General features: G+C 33.1%; 2 protein-coding genes across 5 annotated transcripts; both read right to left on the bottom strand.

Annotated features, from left to right (window-relative positions):
* Positions 1–799: 799 nt before the first annotated feature.
* On the bottom strand, positions 800–6,653 carry LOC130941805 (probable pectinesterase/pectinesterase inhibitor 39). The gene is made up of 2 exons (XM_057870405.1): positions 6,324–6,653; positions 800–1,710 (listed from the first exon to the last, which is right to left on the bottom strand). The coding sequence occupies exons 1-2, from the start codon at positions 6,625–6,627 to the stop codon at positions 1,022–1,024; spliced, it is 993 nt and encodes a 330-aa protein (XP_057726388.1). The 5' UTR covers positions 6,628–6,653; the 3' UTR covers positions 800–1,021.
* Positions 6,654–8,354: 1,701 nt separating this feature from the next.
* LOC130963352 (inactive FRIGIDA-like protein 2) lies at positions 8,355–13,001 on the bottom strand. Of its 4 annotated transcripts, none has more exons than XR_009079810.1 (4): positions 12,284–13,001; positions 10,731–10,894; positions 9,096–10,626; positions 8,355–8,581 (listed from the first exon to the last, which is right to left on the bottom strand). XR_009079810.1 is itself a non-coding variant. In XM_057889503.1 (4 exons), exons 1-4 carry the CDS (start codon positions 12,906–12,908, stop codon positions 8,523–8,525), a joined length of 1,356 nt encoding a protein of 451 aa, XP_057745486.1. In that variant the 5' UTR covers positions 12,909–13,001; the 3' UTR covers positions 8,386–8,522. The 4 variants fall into 4 exon arrangements, 1 of the variants encoding a protein (XP_057745486.1); XM_057889503.1 differs by having other exon boundaries at positions 8,386–8,581; positions 10,119–10,626; XR_009079811.1 differs by having other exon boundaries at positions 8,424–8,581; positions 9,114–10,626.
* Positions 13,002–16,641: the final 3,640 nt, after the last annotated feature.

Raw genomic sequence — 16,641 nt, 5'->3', positions numbered from 1 at the left:
TTCAAAAGATGGGATTATAGTTTCATAAAAGAGAAATGCTACTTGTAAGATTATATTAGTAAACAACTATACTTGACAATAATTATATAGAAATAACAAAAATCAATACTTTTGGAATTAGGAGTTTTTCTGAAGTTTACTTAAAATTGGATTGTTTTGAGTTAGAATGTAAATTTCGAATACTTTTGGGTGATTCGTCTGATGTCTTTTGCTGTTATGGTATCGTCTTCTGACGTCTTGATGAAAGTGGGGGTGATATTTGCAAGGAATTCCGATACTTAAGTTAGCAAAGATTTTAGACAAATTTTTAGTAAATTAGATTCGAAGTATATCTCAAAATATTTATAACTATATATGTAGGGTTAATAACCACTTTTTAGAGTAATTCTACTTTTAATAGTGCTCTGGATAACCATTCTCTTTTGTTAAAAAAGTTGTTGAGATTTCCTTTTTAGATTAGTAAGAGAAATTGTAAGGATTAATTACTGGTTCGGATAAATAAAACTTGTATAACATCGTCGCTCTTGACCTTTATAAAATTTGGTAGGTGTTGATTCAAACAATATCTATTAGTTGGACTTTATTTATTTTAAAACAGGCTAAGTAGTGAGCCAGTGTATGAAAAGAAGTAGTTTTTTTTTAAGTACTTTTGCCATGATTGTCCAATGTAACTTATTATAGACACACATAGTATTTCTATTTTATAAAATATATAAACACCTTAAATTTATAAAATATATAAACACCTTAAATGGAACTCAATATTAACGGATTAGTCCTTGTGTTACAGGTCAAAAAATACTGTGAAATATATGTATAAAATCATTTTAATTGTTGGCTCTTTGTCGAACACACAATCAAATCCAACACATTACAATTGATCTGATGAATTGAAAGGGTAAGTAGCAAACACTAATATTACAGTTGAGAAGATAATTAAGCACAAATAATTAAAGGCACATACAAAACGAGAAGGAAAGAACAGAAAAGTGGGTAAAAGAAAACAGAATTAACTAACTAACTAGAATCCATTGTCATAAGGAACACCAGTGGATGGAATCCAAGAGTCAGCATCCAAGAGATGGGAAGCAGTGAAACGTTGTGCTTCAGCTGGTCGATGAAGCACTCTAACACCAGGCCACTTCACTCTCCCGTCCGTACCAGCCCCAGGCCCAACATTCCCATACTCCACATACGTAACCCTATCAGTGGGCTGCCCCGGCATCTCTTCCCAGCCCGCGGGCCCAACAATAGAGTCAATAAAGCACTGCAGTATAGCCACCGTCGAGTACGGCCTCCATGGCCGGCCCAAAGTCGCATGCACCTCCGACTTAGCATGCGAAATGGAATCTTCTGGAGACATCGTGAAGTTGCATCTCTGGAAAGTGAAGGCGGAGTTATTGTCATTTGGATCGTCACGTGACTGAGCGGTGAATGTCACGTGATCACGGTATCTGGCGTAGAGCATGCAGTCCTGGAAGACGGCAGCGGCGGCGCCGTAGATGAAGTCGACGGTGCCATAGATGTCGCAGTTCTTGTAGAACTGCCGGCCGGAAACTGCCCATAGAGTGTCCTGGTAACCGTCGATGGAACATCGGTAGAAGACGGTGTTGTTTGCTTCGTTGCGTACGGCTACTGCTCCGCTTGCTTTTAGACCCGCTGAGTTCACAAATGCTATGCTTTCCGCCATGAACCCTTCTCCATGAATATCTGATCATAGTTACATACGCCAACTCAATCATTTTTCTCCAAGATTTTAGTGCAAAGAAAATTTGGTTAGTGGTTAAAAAAGTTATTTGTTCACTTAACATTTTTTTATAAAATAATATATTTAAATGAGTTTAATTAAAACCTTTTATCCACCAATCATATTGGTTCTTTTAGATGATCATATAAGCGTGTTCCATGTGAAAGATAATTATTTTTAGGTGTGATGTTGATGCATTGTGTTAATATAAAATAATTTTACACATACATTTTTCACATTGTATTAGTATAAAATAGTTTTACACATATTAATAAAAATAACTATCTTTCACGTTGATAACATGAATAATCATAAAAAAAATAGATATAATTATATGATAATATAAAATATTTTACACTGTCATTATATCAAAATTAAACTCATATTTATATTAAAATGGCAAAACCAATATACATATAAATGATTGGATTTTATATAATTAGTATAAGAATTAGTTATATGTTAACTAAAAATCTGTTAATGACGACTCTATAAATACATAATAAAATGTGTTTTTCTTCCTTTTTTCAAGAAAGAAGAGTAAACTCCAAGGTGATTAGTTACCAGTTGATTGTTTTTTAACTAATATAGAAATTTGATTAAAAATTTTTAAATAATAAATAATTTATTTAAAATTATGTAAACATTTTATATTTGAGAATTCAGGACTAAAAACGGTTTTCAATTTTTTGTTTTTTAATTTTTTTTCTTTTTTGAACATTATTAGTTAAAGTCCTCAAATCTTTTTAAGATAAAAAATGTGTTTATTATAGACATAAATTTTTATGAATTTAATTTTGATATACTGCACATATAAATTTTATAAGTACATTTAATTATATAATATTACATTATTAAAAATAATTATTATTTTTATTATAACATCAATAATCATTTAAAAAGACAAATATAATTACAAGACGGGATAAAAAAATTTACACTATCAATATATATCAAAATTAAACTCAAACTTTTACATAATGGAAACTATATTATTTTAAAGTCTATTAACCATGCATGATGATGCCACTATATATAGATCACTGTAGAAGTATAGTTACTATATAAGTAGATCGATCAATAATTCAGCAACTAGCAAGTTGGCAACCAATATCTGATAAGACGAAGTAGGTTACAATTATTTGTGTGGTAGGTTCTCAACTACCCAAATTTAAAATACAAAAAAGAAAAGGTTATCATTGTTAGGTTAATTCCATAGTCTAAGGGTAGTTGTTAAGTTGGGGTTGCATGCACTTGTTTTCTATACCTTGAAGTTTGGAGTCAGTAATCTAAGACTAAAATATTAGTATAACGGTGAAAATTCAAGTGAAGTCGACTTTATGTGAAATTGATACTTGAAAGCCGTTGAATGAAAATTTAGTCAAATCAATTAAATCATCTAACGATTTTGAAGTATTAACTTCACGTGAAATCGACTTTACCTGAGTTTCCACCCGTATAAATAGCTTATCAACTTTTGTGTATATAGATAGATTAGATTGCAATATAAATGTCAATTGATAGATTCTAATAGGACTATAATACGGTAATTAAGATAACTATATAAATATTATTAAAATTAAATTATAATTTTTTATATTTTAAAAAATAGTAAAATATATAAACATATTAAAATGATCATCTCAATATTCTTTAAACTTTTGGTAGGTGGGTATAACATCCCTCCAAATTACCCTTAGCATTTATAACTCCATTAGACCTACATTATCTTTTTATTGTTACCAACAAATTAAGGCTTTAAAAACTCAAGATCAAAAGAAGAGGAGTTAATTGAATTACTTATTATCACAAAACCCTAAAAATCAAACTACGCCTTACAGACGCACCTTATCCTCGTTCTAGTATGCGAATACGGTGGTTAATTACAGTAGTTATAATATTTTAAAAAATATTATTAAAATTTAAAAAAGTATTTATACATTAGAATAAGTCATTAATATATTTGTATTTAAATAAATAATATATATTATTTAATTTATTTTTAATATGTATTTATATTTAATATATATTTTATATTAGTAATTAATTTTATTGACTAATTTTAATCTGATGTACACCTAGTATAATTATATTTAAATTAAAGTAATGTTCTTTTTATTATTTACCAATACTTTTAAAAAAATATTACTAAAAAAAGTATTATCAAACTATAGAAAATATTTTTAATTTTAACAATACTTATATAATAGTAATAATTACTAAAAATATATACATACTAGAATTTAGCATATATTTTTTACTCTCTGAGTGCCATTTCTTTTCATGCATGCAAAAATGTTTAATGATTGATTGCATTCAGATTCTCTTCTAGGTCTCTCTCTACTAGTATGAGTTCATCCGTGTATAAGCATCTAAAAATACTGTGTATAATGCATATTAAAAATTAGACATTATTTATATATAAATACATATATTTTATAATTTAATTTTAATATATATATATATACTGATTAATTTAGTATTTGATTTTTAGTATATAAATAACATGATTAATTAGTATCATTGCATACCTTGTATAAAAAATAAATAATCCCATGCAATTCGTAATTAAGAACTTCAATAGGGGATTTTATATATTTGCATAACAGTTCAACTAGGTATCCTTTAAAAGTTGTACAATATCCAGCCTTTTATTATAATAATTTTAAAAAAATAAAACAAATATATCTAAAAATTTTAAATAGATTTAGTGTCTTTTTAAAATTAAATACACATTCAAAATACAAACTAAATAAAACTGAAATTTAAAATTTAAATTTAAATTTTAAATTTCTATTTCAAATTTAATATATTTAATTATTAATATATTATAATTACAATTTAAATACAAATCCAAAAATCAAATTAGTTATCATTCAAAATTTTGAATTTAAAATTTTAAAATAAATCTTAAACCGTCTTAAAATTTTGGATGTGTTTCAAACATGTTTTGTATATAAGTCAATAATTTTAGATGTGTAATAAAGGAAAAATAACCAATATTTACAAACATACATTTTAATAATTTTAAAAGCATTAATGTTCAAATAAGTAACGATAAAATTCAACAAATAATAAAAAAAATGAGAAATATTAGATGAATTTTATCGAATAAGATATAAAAAAAATTAATTTTATATTTAATGTTTAAATTTAAATTTTTGATTTATGATTTTGGATGCGTTTTGGAAATATTTTTTGTATCACTTAATAATTTTAGATGTGTTACAATTGAAAACAAAATCGAATTTTTACAAACAAGCATTTTAATACTTTTAAAAGCATTAATATTAAATAAGTAACGAAAAAATCTAACTATTAAAAAAGAGAAATATTAGATGAGTTTTCTCGAATAAGATATAAAAAATTAATTTTATTTTTAATGCTTAAATTTAAATTTTAGATTTATAATTTTGGATGTGTTTTAAAAATATTTTATGTATAATTTAATAATTTTAGATGTGTTACAATTGAAAAAAATTAATTTTTACGAACATACATTTTAATAATTTTAAAAGCGTTAATATTCAAATAAGCAATGAAAAAATTCAAAAAAAAAAATAAAAGAAAGAAAGAAAAAAAAAATAAAGAAGAAGAAAAGAATATTGATATATACACTGATTATTTATTATTTAATTCAAATGTTGATATAATCTTATTAAAATAATGATGAATGAATTTTGAGTTAGTATGTAAGTCATTCGAAATAGAAACAAAATAGCACGACTCATCTAATAACAATAATAATAATAATAATAATAAAATGTTAAATATGAAATAATAAATTTACCTGTAGAGAAATAATACTCTTCTATGAAAATTTTTGTAAAGAACAGTGAGAGAGAAAAAAAAAAAGAAAGAACGTACACGAGAGAGGGGAGGGGGACGTGCAAATAAATAAAAAACTAATAAAATAACTATTTTATGAAGTAGGTAGAAAGTTAGAAAAATTCTAGTATTTGAAATTTAAATTAATTTTAATTACCAACATGTTTAGCTACAAATTAGGAATGTCTTTTAACTAAAATTTATTATTTAAATTTAAAGGCTGAATAAAGGCTGAATTTTAAAGGACACATAGCATTTTCCTTTGCATAATCCTAAGTGACAGTACGCACATCAATTTGTACCACAAAATTCAAATTGAATATTTAAGTGTGCAGTTGTTTTCATATTAAGTTGATGATTGAAATGTATTAAATAATAATTTAGTCAAATTAATTAAATTATTTAATAATTTTTAAATATCAACTTTAGACAAAAACAGTTATATGTGAATTTTCACCGTCGTATTTACATATTGATTTTTTAGGTGGATCATCACATATGCCCCAAAATATTACAAACAGCAAGCAAAGATAGAGCTGAACAAGAAGAAGAAGAAGAAAAGGAAGGAAACAATGTAGTAGCATACTTAGTAGTTACCCTTTCATGCATGTTTGATTTGAATTTTTAAGTCTTTATTTTAATCTATTCTATCATGAGTAATTTTTATCCTTTTTCTTTTAAATAATTGTTGAATGGGATATGATGGGAGCAAATAAATAAATAAAAAAAATAAAATGAAAATACATACCTATGGTGGAACCTTGGTAAGCAACTAATTTAGTGTGGCGAGGACCATCTCCAACAAGCTTAATATTGGTCTTGTCATGATGAATAACAACATACTCTTCATAAGTACCAGCTCGAACATGAATGGTGTAAACACTTTCACTCAACTTTGGAGCATTCTTAATTGCTTCACTCACACTTTTGTAATCTCCGTTCCCATCTTTCGATACGATTACACTGCCATCGCAATAACACACTAAACAAACTGAAAGAAACATCGTCACCACCACAACTATTTCCCTATTACTTTTGCCTACTGACTCCATCCAACTCTAAACTTTTTTTTTTTAAATATAATTTGTTTTCTCCTACCTATGGCTCTGATCTTGAATGTGTCCCTTATATATATACCTGCTGCTTCGATAAAAGCAAAGTAAAGCCACGTTGACTTGTGAAACTCCAATTGATGTGTTTGCTTTGATATAATCATATAAAAAAAATAATTAACAAACCGAGTTAATTAAACCAACTTGGATTGATCGAATAATCAATTTACTCAACCGTTTAAGTAAGTATTGGACATTCGAATTTTATCTTATGCATGCAATAATTTATTAACCAACGACAGACCTTTAAATAAAATTCAAATCCGCTACAGTTTAATTCTTAATCTTTTGGCCTAGAAAATACCATGAAAAAAAAAACCCCTCAAGTTATTATTAGTTACAAACTAGAGATAGCAAAAATATTCGCAAGTTCCATGATGATACAAGTTACATATACATTTATTTATTTATTTATTTCTTAAATTATTCGAAAATTATTAATTATTTTTTTATTTCTTTTATATAAAGCTTAGACAAACAATCTATCCAAAAAATTGTATATAATTAGGATTTAGGATTTAGAACCTACATTTTAAATCCAATTCACTAGTTTACGGTCAACTTTTTTATTCTTCGATTCATCGGTTCTTAGATAAAAATGGTTTGTTTAAAGATTAAATTAAAATTAAACTCTAGTTTTTGGTTAAATCAGTTTGATCGACCACTCCTGTAAGTTTTCAAAAGAATGGTTTTATGCTTAAGGTGAATTTTTCTATCTTCTATAGTTCTATTGGTTCTCGTTATTTTTTCTTTGGGGGAGGGGGTGGTTGAGCGCTTTATTAATTTTTTAAAATATTTGACAAATTAATTATTTTTTATTTTTTATTTTACTTCATTTTAGAAGATTTATATTTTTGTACATTATCTCAAAATTTTATACTTATTTTCTGCGAAGTAAGAAACAATTTTTTTTATCTCAATTTTATGGTCACTGACAACGTAATTGTGGAAGAACATATTTTATTATACATTTACAATCACTGCTAGTATAATTAAAAAAGAATATTTATGTTTTTTTTTTCTTCGAAGATAAGGAATTTATTTAATAGTAACAAAAAAAAGCTGTGGCATGGGTCCGAGTCATAGGATAGAACAATAATGGGAATAAATTCTCTCAATTCTTTTTAACAATTGAAAAAGTAAAATATGATTTTTTATCATTAATTTTATAAGTGGGATAAAAATAAATATAAGAAAAAAATACTAAAACGTTAAAAATCACACTTTACGCTCTCAATTTTTTTTTCCACAACGGAGAGAATCCATTCCCGAACAACAATAATAAAAGATTGGGGATCTCTCAAAAAACTTTCTAGCATTAAACAATCTTGCTAGAATAAAACGAAAAGAGTAAAGTTGCTTAGAAAGGGAAAGAAACGAAATGTTTGAAGAAAGAAAGCTCAGAGATACTGGTTTGAGCTTCAGTGGAAGAGGCTGCTGATTCTGGCGGAACCCTTTGCTGGTATGTGATTTGGTATCCTGATGCTACGTCATAACACTTTCAACTATTGAGGGCCCACTGAATTTTATCTTCATCTCCTATTTTGATTGATTGAATTTTGAGACTTGTTTCAAGAGGAAAGACTTGTTCAATCAGTGTCTGATTCCATTCTGTGTTGGGTTTGCAGGTCCTTAACCTAGAAAAGCCTGTGATTCTGGAGGATGTGAGCTTGCTCCTGGCCAATGTGAAAGGGAGCCATGGTTAGTGAAGAATGCTGATTGTGGTTTCGGGGCCTACCTGCCAATTGACTCCTTTGAGATCTTTGAGCCCCAGCTGTCCTTCAGCCTTTGGTCTAGTCACAGTATCCCAGCTCACCCATGCCATACGCCTCTCATTACCATGTTCTCCCCACCAATACTGATTTAGAATGGAATGGATTTCTGATATGAGACTCTGTAGGGTTGCGTAAAGGTAGCTCGTTTAGATTTTTGAACAACCTATTCTTAGAGTAAGATAGAGTTTCTAGATTTTTGAACAACCTATTCAATTGATTCGATTTGCATAAATATGCAAACAAAACATGCATGTATCCAATTTAACTTTAGGACATTTGTGTAATTTTTTCTCTCAATTGATTTATCTATTACATATGTACATTTTAACATAAATCAGTAAATAACTCCTGCTAGAGAGATTCTTGATTGAAACTAAAATCACGTAACTGTCTAGCATTCCAAATCCTATCAAATTACGATTGCTAACCCCAAACCAACAAAGATGGAGCTTAGTTAACCTAGAAGTAGTTTTAATAGAGCAAAAACCAAACAATTTCTTAGTAGAGTAAATTATAATTTCTATCTATAGAAGTTGAAAATGCTGACACATCTACCCTTAAAAGAAGGAAATTATTATTTGTACCCATAAAACAGTTCCGCACAACAAAATTATCCAAACACCGAAAAATCACCTAAAAATCTCAAATTACCCTTGTCATCATCTACATCATCAGTTCATCACATTATTCTCTGAAACATGCGTGTTGTTACAACAGAGGCACCAACAACAGTAGCAGAACACATCAAATGGAGAAGAACCAAAAACCAATTGAGCCATCGCAACCACATCATTGCAGAAGAAACGGATCCAACGCCACAAATTCAATCCGGGTGCAAGTCCAACATTTCGTCTCTGCTCCTTTCCACATTCTCCAACAACACCAACAACAATGATGAAGGGGGCAACAAAAAATGAGAGAAGAGATGAAGGTTTGAAGGGTACCATTGCAGAACTGGGTATTAAAGTCACGACGACAACAACCACCAGTGGATAAAATTCTCCTCCAATCTTCTTGCGAAGCCACAGAGTCCAGTCCCCTTCAGAGACTGCGTCCTCGCGCTCTGCAACGTCGGCTCGTTGTGGCTGATGGATGTCGCGTGGCAATGCTGATGGTTGGTGAATTGAAGTCGCTATAGCTGATGGTGGTCGCGCAACAGTGCTTCAAGGAGTCCAGCAAGTACAAGGTTTTTGGAGGCAGAGATGGGGTTTGCTTCTCGGCGAAGTAGATCGGGAGTGGGAGGGCATCGGAGGCCTTAGGAGGTGGAGGGGAAAGTGTAGTGGTTGTGATTGTGAGTCTCTTGGCCGTTGCGATAGCGTTGGGGGAGGTCGGTGGCGGAAGTCCATTGTGAAGAGGGGTGGGAATGAGAAAAATAAAAAAGGGAATGCGAAGAGAGAGAGAGGGGGCATGATGGTAGTAGTGGTGATGATAAGGGTAATTTGGGGTTTTCAGCTGATTTTTTAGTGTTTGGATGATTATGTTATACAAAACCCATGTTTTATGGGTACAAATGGTAATTTCCTTTTTCTATGGGTATATATGTTAGTGTTTTCAACTTTCGTGGGTAGCAATAGTAGTTTATTCAAAATTGACAAGTGATTTACCATTGAAGAGAGTAATAAGGTTGGTAATATTGAATATTACCATAAGGCCCACCTGAAAGATCTACCATGCCAAATTGCACAGCTGTTGAATTCATGTAAGGATTTAGATGTTCTTGAAATAAACATACTGATGGATGAACAAGAGGTTCTTCACAACAGTACTGGTATTGGTGCATTGTTGAATCACATTCATTAACATTATTTTTCTGGATAGCCGAATGACCAACTGCATTCGGTGTTTGAGTTCGAGGCCGCTTAAATTCGCTTTGCTGCTGTCTCTGCATCTGCATCTTTCTCTGTGGCTGCTGCGGCTGATGTTGTTGTTGATGCAGCAGAAGCTTTGCAGTAGAAGCCTGTGCACATGCGCTGCGCTTCATTTTTAACTTCTTCTTTATCATTGGCTTCATTTTTAACTTCTTCTTTATCATTGACTTGTGCCTCCTCACTTCCTCTATACGCTGATCAACTATAGCTCGCGGATATTCAGATTCGAGTTTATGATACTCAATAGTCTTAATAACAGACTTCAGTGCATGAATTTCTCTAGCTGTAGTCTCAATCTGCAAAGATAGCTCAATTTTTCAGTAAATATGGGCAGTGGTACTATGAATGAATTAGGTTTTCAATCAAGAGTGGTAGGGCGTGCACCCACACAAAGACATACCAGAGTCTTTCCCTCCTCTGTAAGTCTTTTGGAAAGTTCCTTAGACTCCTCAACACAATCTTTCAAAATGGCAACCGGTGAGATCTTATCAACAAGATTAAACTCAAAAACATACTTGACAGCCAGAATATGTTTGCCCCTGTTTATCAGTTTCTGAACAATATCTGCAAAGCACAAAGAAGCAATGGCTTATTAATAATAGTCTGGGGTAACACTAGAATTATGCCTATAATCATGAGTTAATTTATCTATAAAGCAACGTAAAACTAGAATGCCATGATATAGGTTGAACAAAATTACTTTCCCCTTTATTACTTGCACCACTAGTAAGATACCTGTGTGTGTGTGTGTGTTGGTGTGATTGTGTGCATGCTTATCCAAGACAATAATACCATTTTATCCCTGTATGCATGTGTACGTCAATCTATACTAATATAGAATAACAAGATTTAAATTAAAATAAACTATTTTTCAACTAATTACTTGCCCTGTTAGTACCTCTTCTAGGAAGTAAGCATGACCATGTGCTTGTGTAAAAGATAGTCCCCTAACCATTCTGTGCAGGTTAGTAGTGCTCTGCACAAAATCAATTTGGAAATAAACGACTTTAATAAAATTAAGTGATTTTACATTCATTGACAAATACTTGGGTTTTTTTTTTTTTTTTTTGCATCTCTCAAATTATGCTTTATAGTTGCATTCTCTTTTTTTTTTTATACAATATGAATCTAGTTACCCAACTGATTTCATTAAATGGCAGAGGATTAGGAAAACCTCCCATTGATTAACCTTATCAAACCTTGGTTACACTGCAAAGTTTTAATAGCAGTGCATGAAGCAGGTAACAGAAATTTTCGAGTTTTTTTTTCCATCAGAATGGTGTTATCTTTACATGTAAGTTAAAATCATGGACAATGCTAATACCATGCAAAGGGGAAGACATATACCTTGTGATGATAATGTTGAAAACATTAACATATCAAGGTCAATATATTGAAGAGAAATGTTAGTGGCATGTACAAAATTTGTTACAGACCCAGATATGTTGAGATGGACGAGATTAATAGGCAATATAACAAGTAATACATGATTTCCAGACAACAATTAAGAAAACATTCCCCTTAGCATGGAAGAGGTATATGAGTAATGGTGCTATTACTATTAGCCCAAGGGAGAGACCATTTGTATTTTGCACCATGTTTATATGCAAAACATCCACCCCTCAACCCAAACTATGGCCTTAAGTCCAATCATTTCGTCCAAGACCTATTCGATATAAGTTTCACACCCAACAATGGTGAAGGAATGCATGTCAGAAGCTCTAGGAAGCAAAACAAATACATGGTAACACATTAATACCAGGAATACAGCAAGATAACAAACTATTTTCAGCTAACATCAGTCAACTTTTTTAAAATTATTTTGTCTAACCTCAAATCTATACCCTAAATCATAAATCTTTATCCCTAAATCCTAAATTATAAACTAAGGCACTAATAATTAGTATGACATAGAACATCAAATTCTCAAATATTATAAACCAACAGCCTTACCAGGAACTCTATCAGCCAAACCGGTGATCCGGCACAGCTCCGGAAACTCCTCATGAATCGTAGCACCCAACGAGCAATCCACAAGCTCATCCAAAATAAACTCAGAAACCAAACCAAATGCTGCAACCAAGTGAAGAAAACCCAACGCCACCAAAGTATTGCCGCTATCTATGGCCACCAACCTTTCTTTCCACTCCCTCGCTGCCTCCAACGCCTTCTCCCTCGTCTTCGAGCTCAACCACGCATTCGCGATCCTCAGCTGCTTCATCAGCATCAAGCAACATTTCCTCACCTTCTTCAATTCCGCATCATTAAACCCACTACCACCGTGGAACCCTTGAAGAGCTTCTAGAACCATCTTACCAGGTTCTGGCGCGCACCGAAGCGCCCCTGGGAGCTCAGCCTGGACCTTGATCCGGTCCTTGAAATGGGCAAAAAGGTAATTCCTCAACCCTACACCGTCCATCTTCTCGCACAGTACGCTTAGCGCGTACCTCGGCATAACCGAGCCCGAAACGACGTAGTTTTGAGGGAACACACAGGCTGAAAAGTGTTCGTAAGTTTCTAGCTGCGGGAGGTTCGTGTCTTTGGCTGGGGTTGATGGAGGCGGCGACGCGGAAGACATGATCGGCCGAGAAACGGTGTAGGTTTGCCGGAACACGTCGGCTGAAGAATTGGATAATAAAATTTTATAATAAAATTATGATATGAATAAGTAAAGTTGAGTAAATTTTTTGAGTTATTATTTTTTTTGTTTATTTTGTATTTTATTTATTATCATATTTTAAGTATTGGATTAATTTTTATTAATTTATATTTTTTTTATTCTACAAAATAGAAGTTCGGTGTCTCTTACGTCTTTTTTTATTTTTATTGTCTTTGTCTTTTTTTTTGTGTTTTATTAATATTTTTTGTTTTGTTGATTTAATTATTTAAAAAAATAAAAAATAAAAATACATATTGTTCAAAAAAAAAATCATCTTTGTTATATTTGATCTTTTATATACTAATTTTTCAATGACAAGATTCGATGACAAATTTTTTGTAAAGAGAGTAAAAATGATACGTGCTTTAAATGTTTATGATATAAAGATATCAAGTATTATTTAAAAGTTATTAGTTTATATTTTTAGAATATTCAATTTAGTTTGATGTATTTTGATTTTGTTTATTTAGTTTTTTTTTTTGAAAGCAAATAGCTCAACACAATAGAAGTGGAGCAAGTAGAGTGTCACAACTAACATGAACTAAACAAAAATAAACAGAGCAAAAATACAAATCCGTCCCCATGTCATCTCCGGCATAGCCATCAACAACTGAAGGGATCCCCACCACTCCACTCGTTAGTACTATTTGAAGACATATTGATAATTTCTTCAACTCCTTTGCTTGTTTGCTGAAAAATTCGTCTATTTCTTTCCATCCATAAGTTCCAGACGATCGCGCAGAAACACCTCAACCGGTGGTTACGCTCTTCCTTTCTCCTCGGTTCTTCTGTCCAACTAAGAAAGTGTTCTTTCATCGATCCCGGGTAAGACCAACGTCGGCCAAAGGCTGAGATCCAAGCACTCCATACCTGCCAGGCGAATACACACCCTAAAAACAAGTGATGTACATCCTCCACCTCGTTGTTACAAATAACACAAGTAACATCTTCTTGACTGATGATTCCAAACCGGCTCAACCTGTCCTTTGTATTCACTCTTCCTATCAGAACAAACCAGACAAACAGCTCCACTCTAGGCGGGACCAACCCCTTCCAGACAGTTCTGGCAAAGCTGTAACTAGATACCTCTGCTGGTATCAGTTCCTCCTGCATCACCTGCACAAATGAGTTAGTTGTAAAAACACCTCGCCTATCATATTTCCACACCACTATCCTCTCTGTTATGAACTAATTTCACAGGTCTCAAAATCTCATGCAACGCACTCAGGAGTTCCAACTCCCATTGAAAGAGCTCTCGCCTCCATTGGAAGTTCCAAATCCACTCAAACCCATCCCAAAACCCACAGTTCCCTATAAAGGATCCACACTGGTTTGAAATAGAGAAAAGCCTCGGGAACCGGTTCTTCAGAGGTCCACCAAGCACCCATGCATCCTCCCAAAATCGTGTCCTACATCCATCCCCAACCTCCATGGACAGGCCTGTGATCTTATCCCTTAAATGTTGGTTCCTGATATGTAACTGGCAATATCCTTCCATGGTCCTCCTCTAGTAGGCGGGTTATGAGTCAACAGAGGCTCATTAGGGTTTAGGTTATGACAAGAAACTACAACTTTTTTCCACAGTGGGCAATCCTCCTTAGCAAATCGCCACCACCACTTAAACAGCAGCGCTGTGTTGCGAACCACAGCATCTCCAACTCCCAGCCCACCTAACTTCTTCGGTGCCTGTACCACTTCCCACCTTACTAATGCCATACCAGTCCTACCCTCTTCTGAGCTCCACAGGAATCTTCTCTGCAATGAAATCAGTTTCTCAGCAACAGCTTTCGGCATCTTGAACAAGCTCAAATAGTACACTGGCAGACTGTTCAACACAGATTTGATAAGAACCAACTTCCCAGCTTTGTTTAGCACCTTGGCCTTCCACAGGCTGAGTTCTCCTCCATATCTATGATAGGCTTCCATGTCTTCACCAACCTCGGATTAGCTCCTAGAGATATTCCAAGGTATTTGACTGGGAGGGCATCCCCCTTACACCCCAGTAAATTACACATACGATCGACCCATTGCTCCTCACAATTAATTGGAATCAAACTAGACTTATCAAAATTGATACTCAGGCCTGACATCAACTCGAAAACTCTCAGAAGCCTCTTGTAATTCTTTATAGTCTCCTCTTCTGGTGGGCAAAAGAGAATAGTGTCATCAGCAAATTGAAGATGTGACAATGCTACACTATCTCTACCAACCAGTAATGGTGATATACGACCATTTCTGACTGCCTCTCCAATCATTCGATGCAGCACATCTACCACCAGTACAAACAGGAACGGAGATAGTGGGTCCCCTTGTCTCAACCCTCTTTCCATGTTGAAAGGCTTAGATGGCGATCCATTTATCAGTACCGACATAGACGCAGTGGCTACACACTCCATCACCCATGCTCTCCATGTATGCCCAAAACCCATCTTCTGCAGAACAATGTTTACAAAGCTCCACTTAACCCTGTCATATGCTTTTTGGAAGTCAAGCTTAATTAGGGCAGCCTCTTTTTTCCTCAGTTTAAGCCAACTGACTGTTTCACACGCAATAAGCGCCCCATCATGGATTTTCCTTCCCTGTACAAACGCACTCTGAGTCTCTCCTACCAATGCTGGCATCACTGACCTCATCCTCCTAACTAGCACCTTTAAGATAACCTTATACACACACCCCACCATACTGATAGGTCGCAAGTCTTTAATCTCCTTCGCACCTATGAATTTAGGTGCCAACGCCACCCAAGTGATATTGGCATCCTTCGGCAACCTGGCCGTCTGGAAAAACCCCAACACTGCAGCTGTGAATTCAGGGCCAATCTCATCCCAACATCGCTTGATGAAGTTCATGTTGTATCCGTCACACCCTGGCGCTTTGGAGGACTCACAGTCCCAGACGGCCTCTCTGATTTCCTCTGGCGACGGTATCACTTCTAGAGCCCTAGCATCCTCCTCACCTATTCGAACCACCAGGCCATCCCTGAACCCCATCATAGGAGAGTCTTCCTGATGGTATAAGTCCTTATAAAACTCTCTGATAGCAACCTTTATAACCTTTGCATTGAATTAAACCACATGCTCCACCGCTTGTGCGGGCCCCGTCAATTCCTTTGAGTTTCATTCTTGCGGGATACTAACGCGTTAGTTATTCTTTTTATTTCTAATTTAATTTCAATGTATATTTTTTATTTGGTTTAAATTTTTATTTTTTATTTATCCTTTTTTCTCTTATCACAAATGGTCTTGAAATATGCAAATTTCAAATTTTATGTTAACGGTAAGCGAGTTGTACTGTCACTTTAATTTAGCACGAGAGAGAATAAAATGAAGGGTTTTTTTTTTTGGTTTTTCATGTATTAGCTTGATAGGTTAAAGATTAATTTGTCGTAGATTTGAGTTTGGGTTTGTCATTAACTAATGAGTTACTGTATATATAAGACGAGATTCAAATTTTTAATACTTATTTAAACAGACTAATGAATTAACCACTAAACCACCTCAAGTCGCAGAAAATTGTGTATGAATAGGATTCATAATACTAATTCAATGAACTATCTGATCCGATCCAATATATTTGGCTAGAGTTGACAAGTCAATTCACAACGAATTGAGAGCGGAACGAGTTCCACGGATACGGATTTACAATAAATCTT

Source organism: Arachis stenosperma, chromosome 1 (assembly GCF_014773155.1).
Source record: "Arachis stenosperma cultivar V10309 chromosome 1, arast.V10309.gnm1.PFL2, whole genome shotgun sequence".
Taxonomy (NCBI): domain Eukaryota; kingdom Viridiplantae; phylum Streptophyta; class Magnoliopsida; order Fabales; family Fabaceae; genus Arachis; species Arachis stenosperma.
Note: the sequence above shows the minus strand (reverse complement) of the source record. Positions and strands in the feature narration are given on the sequence as shown.

Coding starts and splice junctions, on each gene's coding strand:
- LOC130941805 (XM_057870405.1), bottom strand. CDS start 6,627: ATGGAGTCAGTAGGCAAAAGTAATAGGGAAATAGTTGTGGTGGTGACG. Junction 1,711..6,323: donor TTACCAAGGTTCCACCATAG/GTATGTATTTTC, acceptor AACTATGATCAG/ATATTCATGGAGAAGGGTTC.
- LOC130963352 (XM_057889503.1), bottom strand. CDS start 12,908: ATGTCTTCCGCGTCGCCGCCTCCATCAACCCCAGCCAAAGACACGAAC. Junction 10,895..12,283: donor TTTGGCTGATAGAGTTCCTG/GTAAGGCTGTTG, acceptor TGTGCTTTGCAG/ATATTGTTCAGAAACTGATA. Junction 10,627..10,730: donor CAGAGGAGGGAAAGACTCTG/GTATGTCTTTGT, acceptor CTATCTTTGCAG/ATTGAGACTACAGCTAGAGA.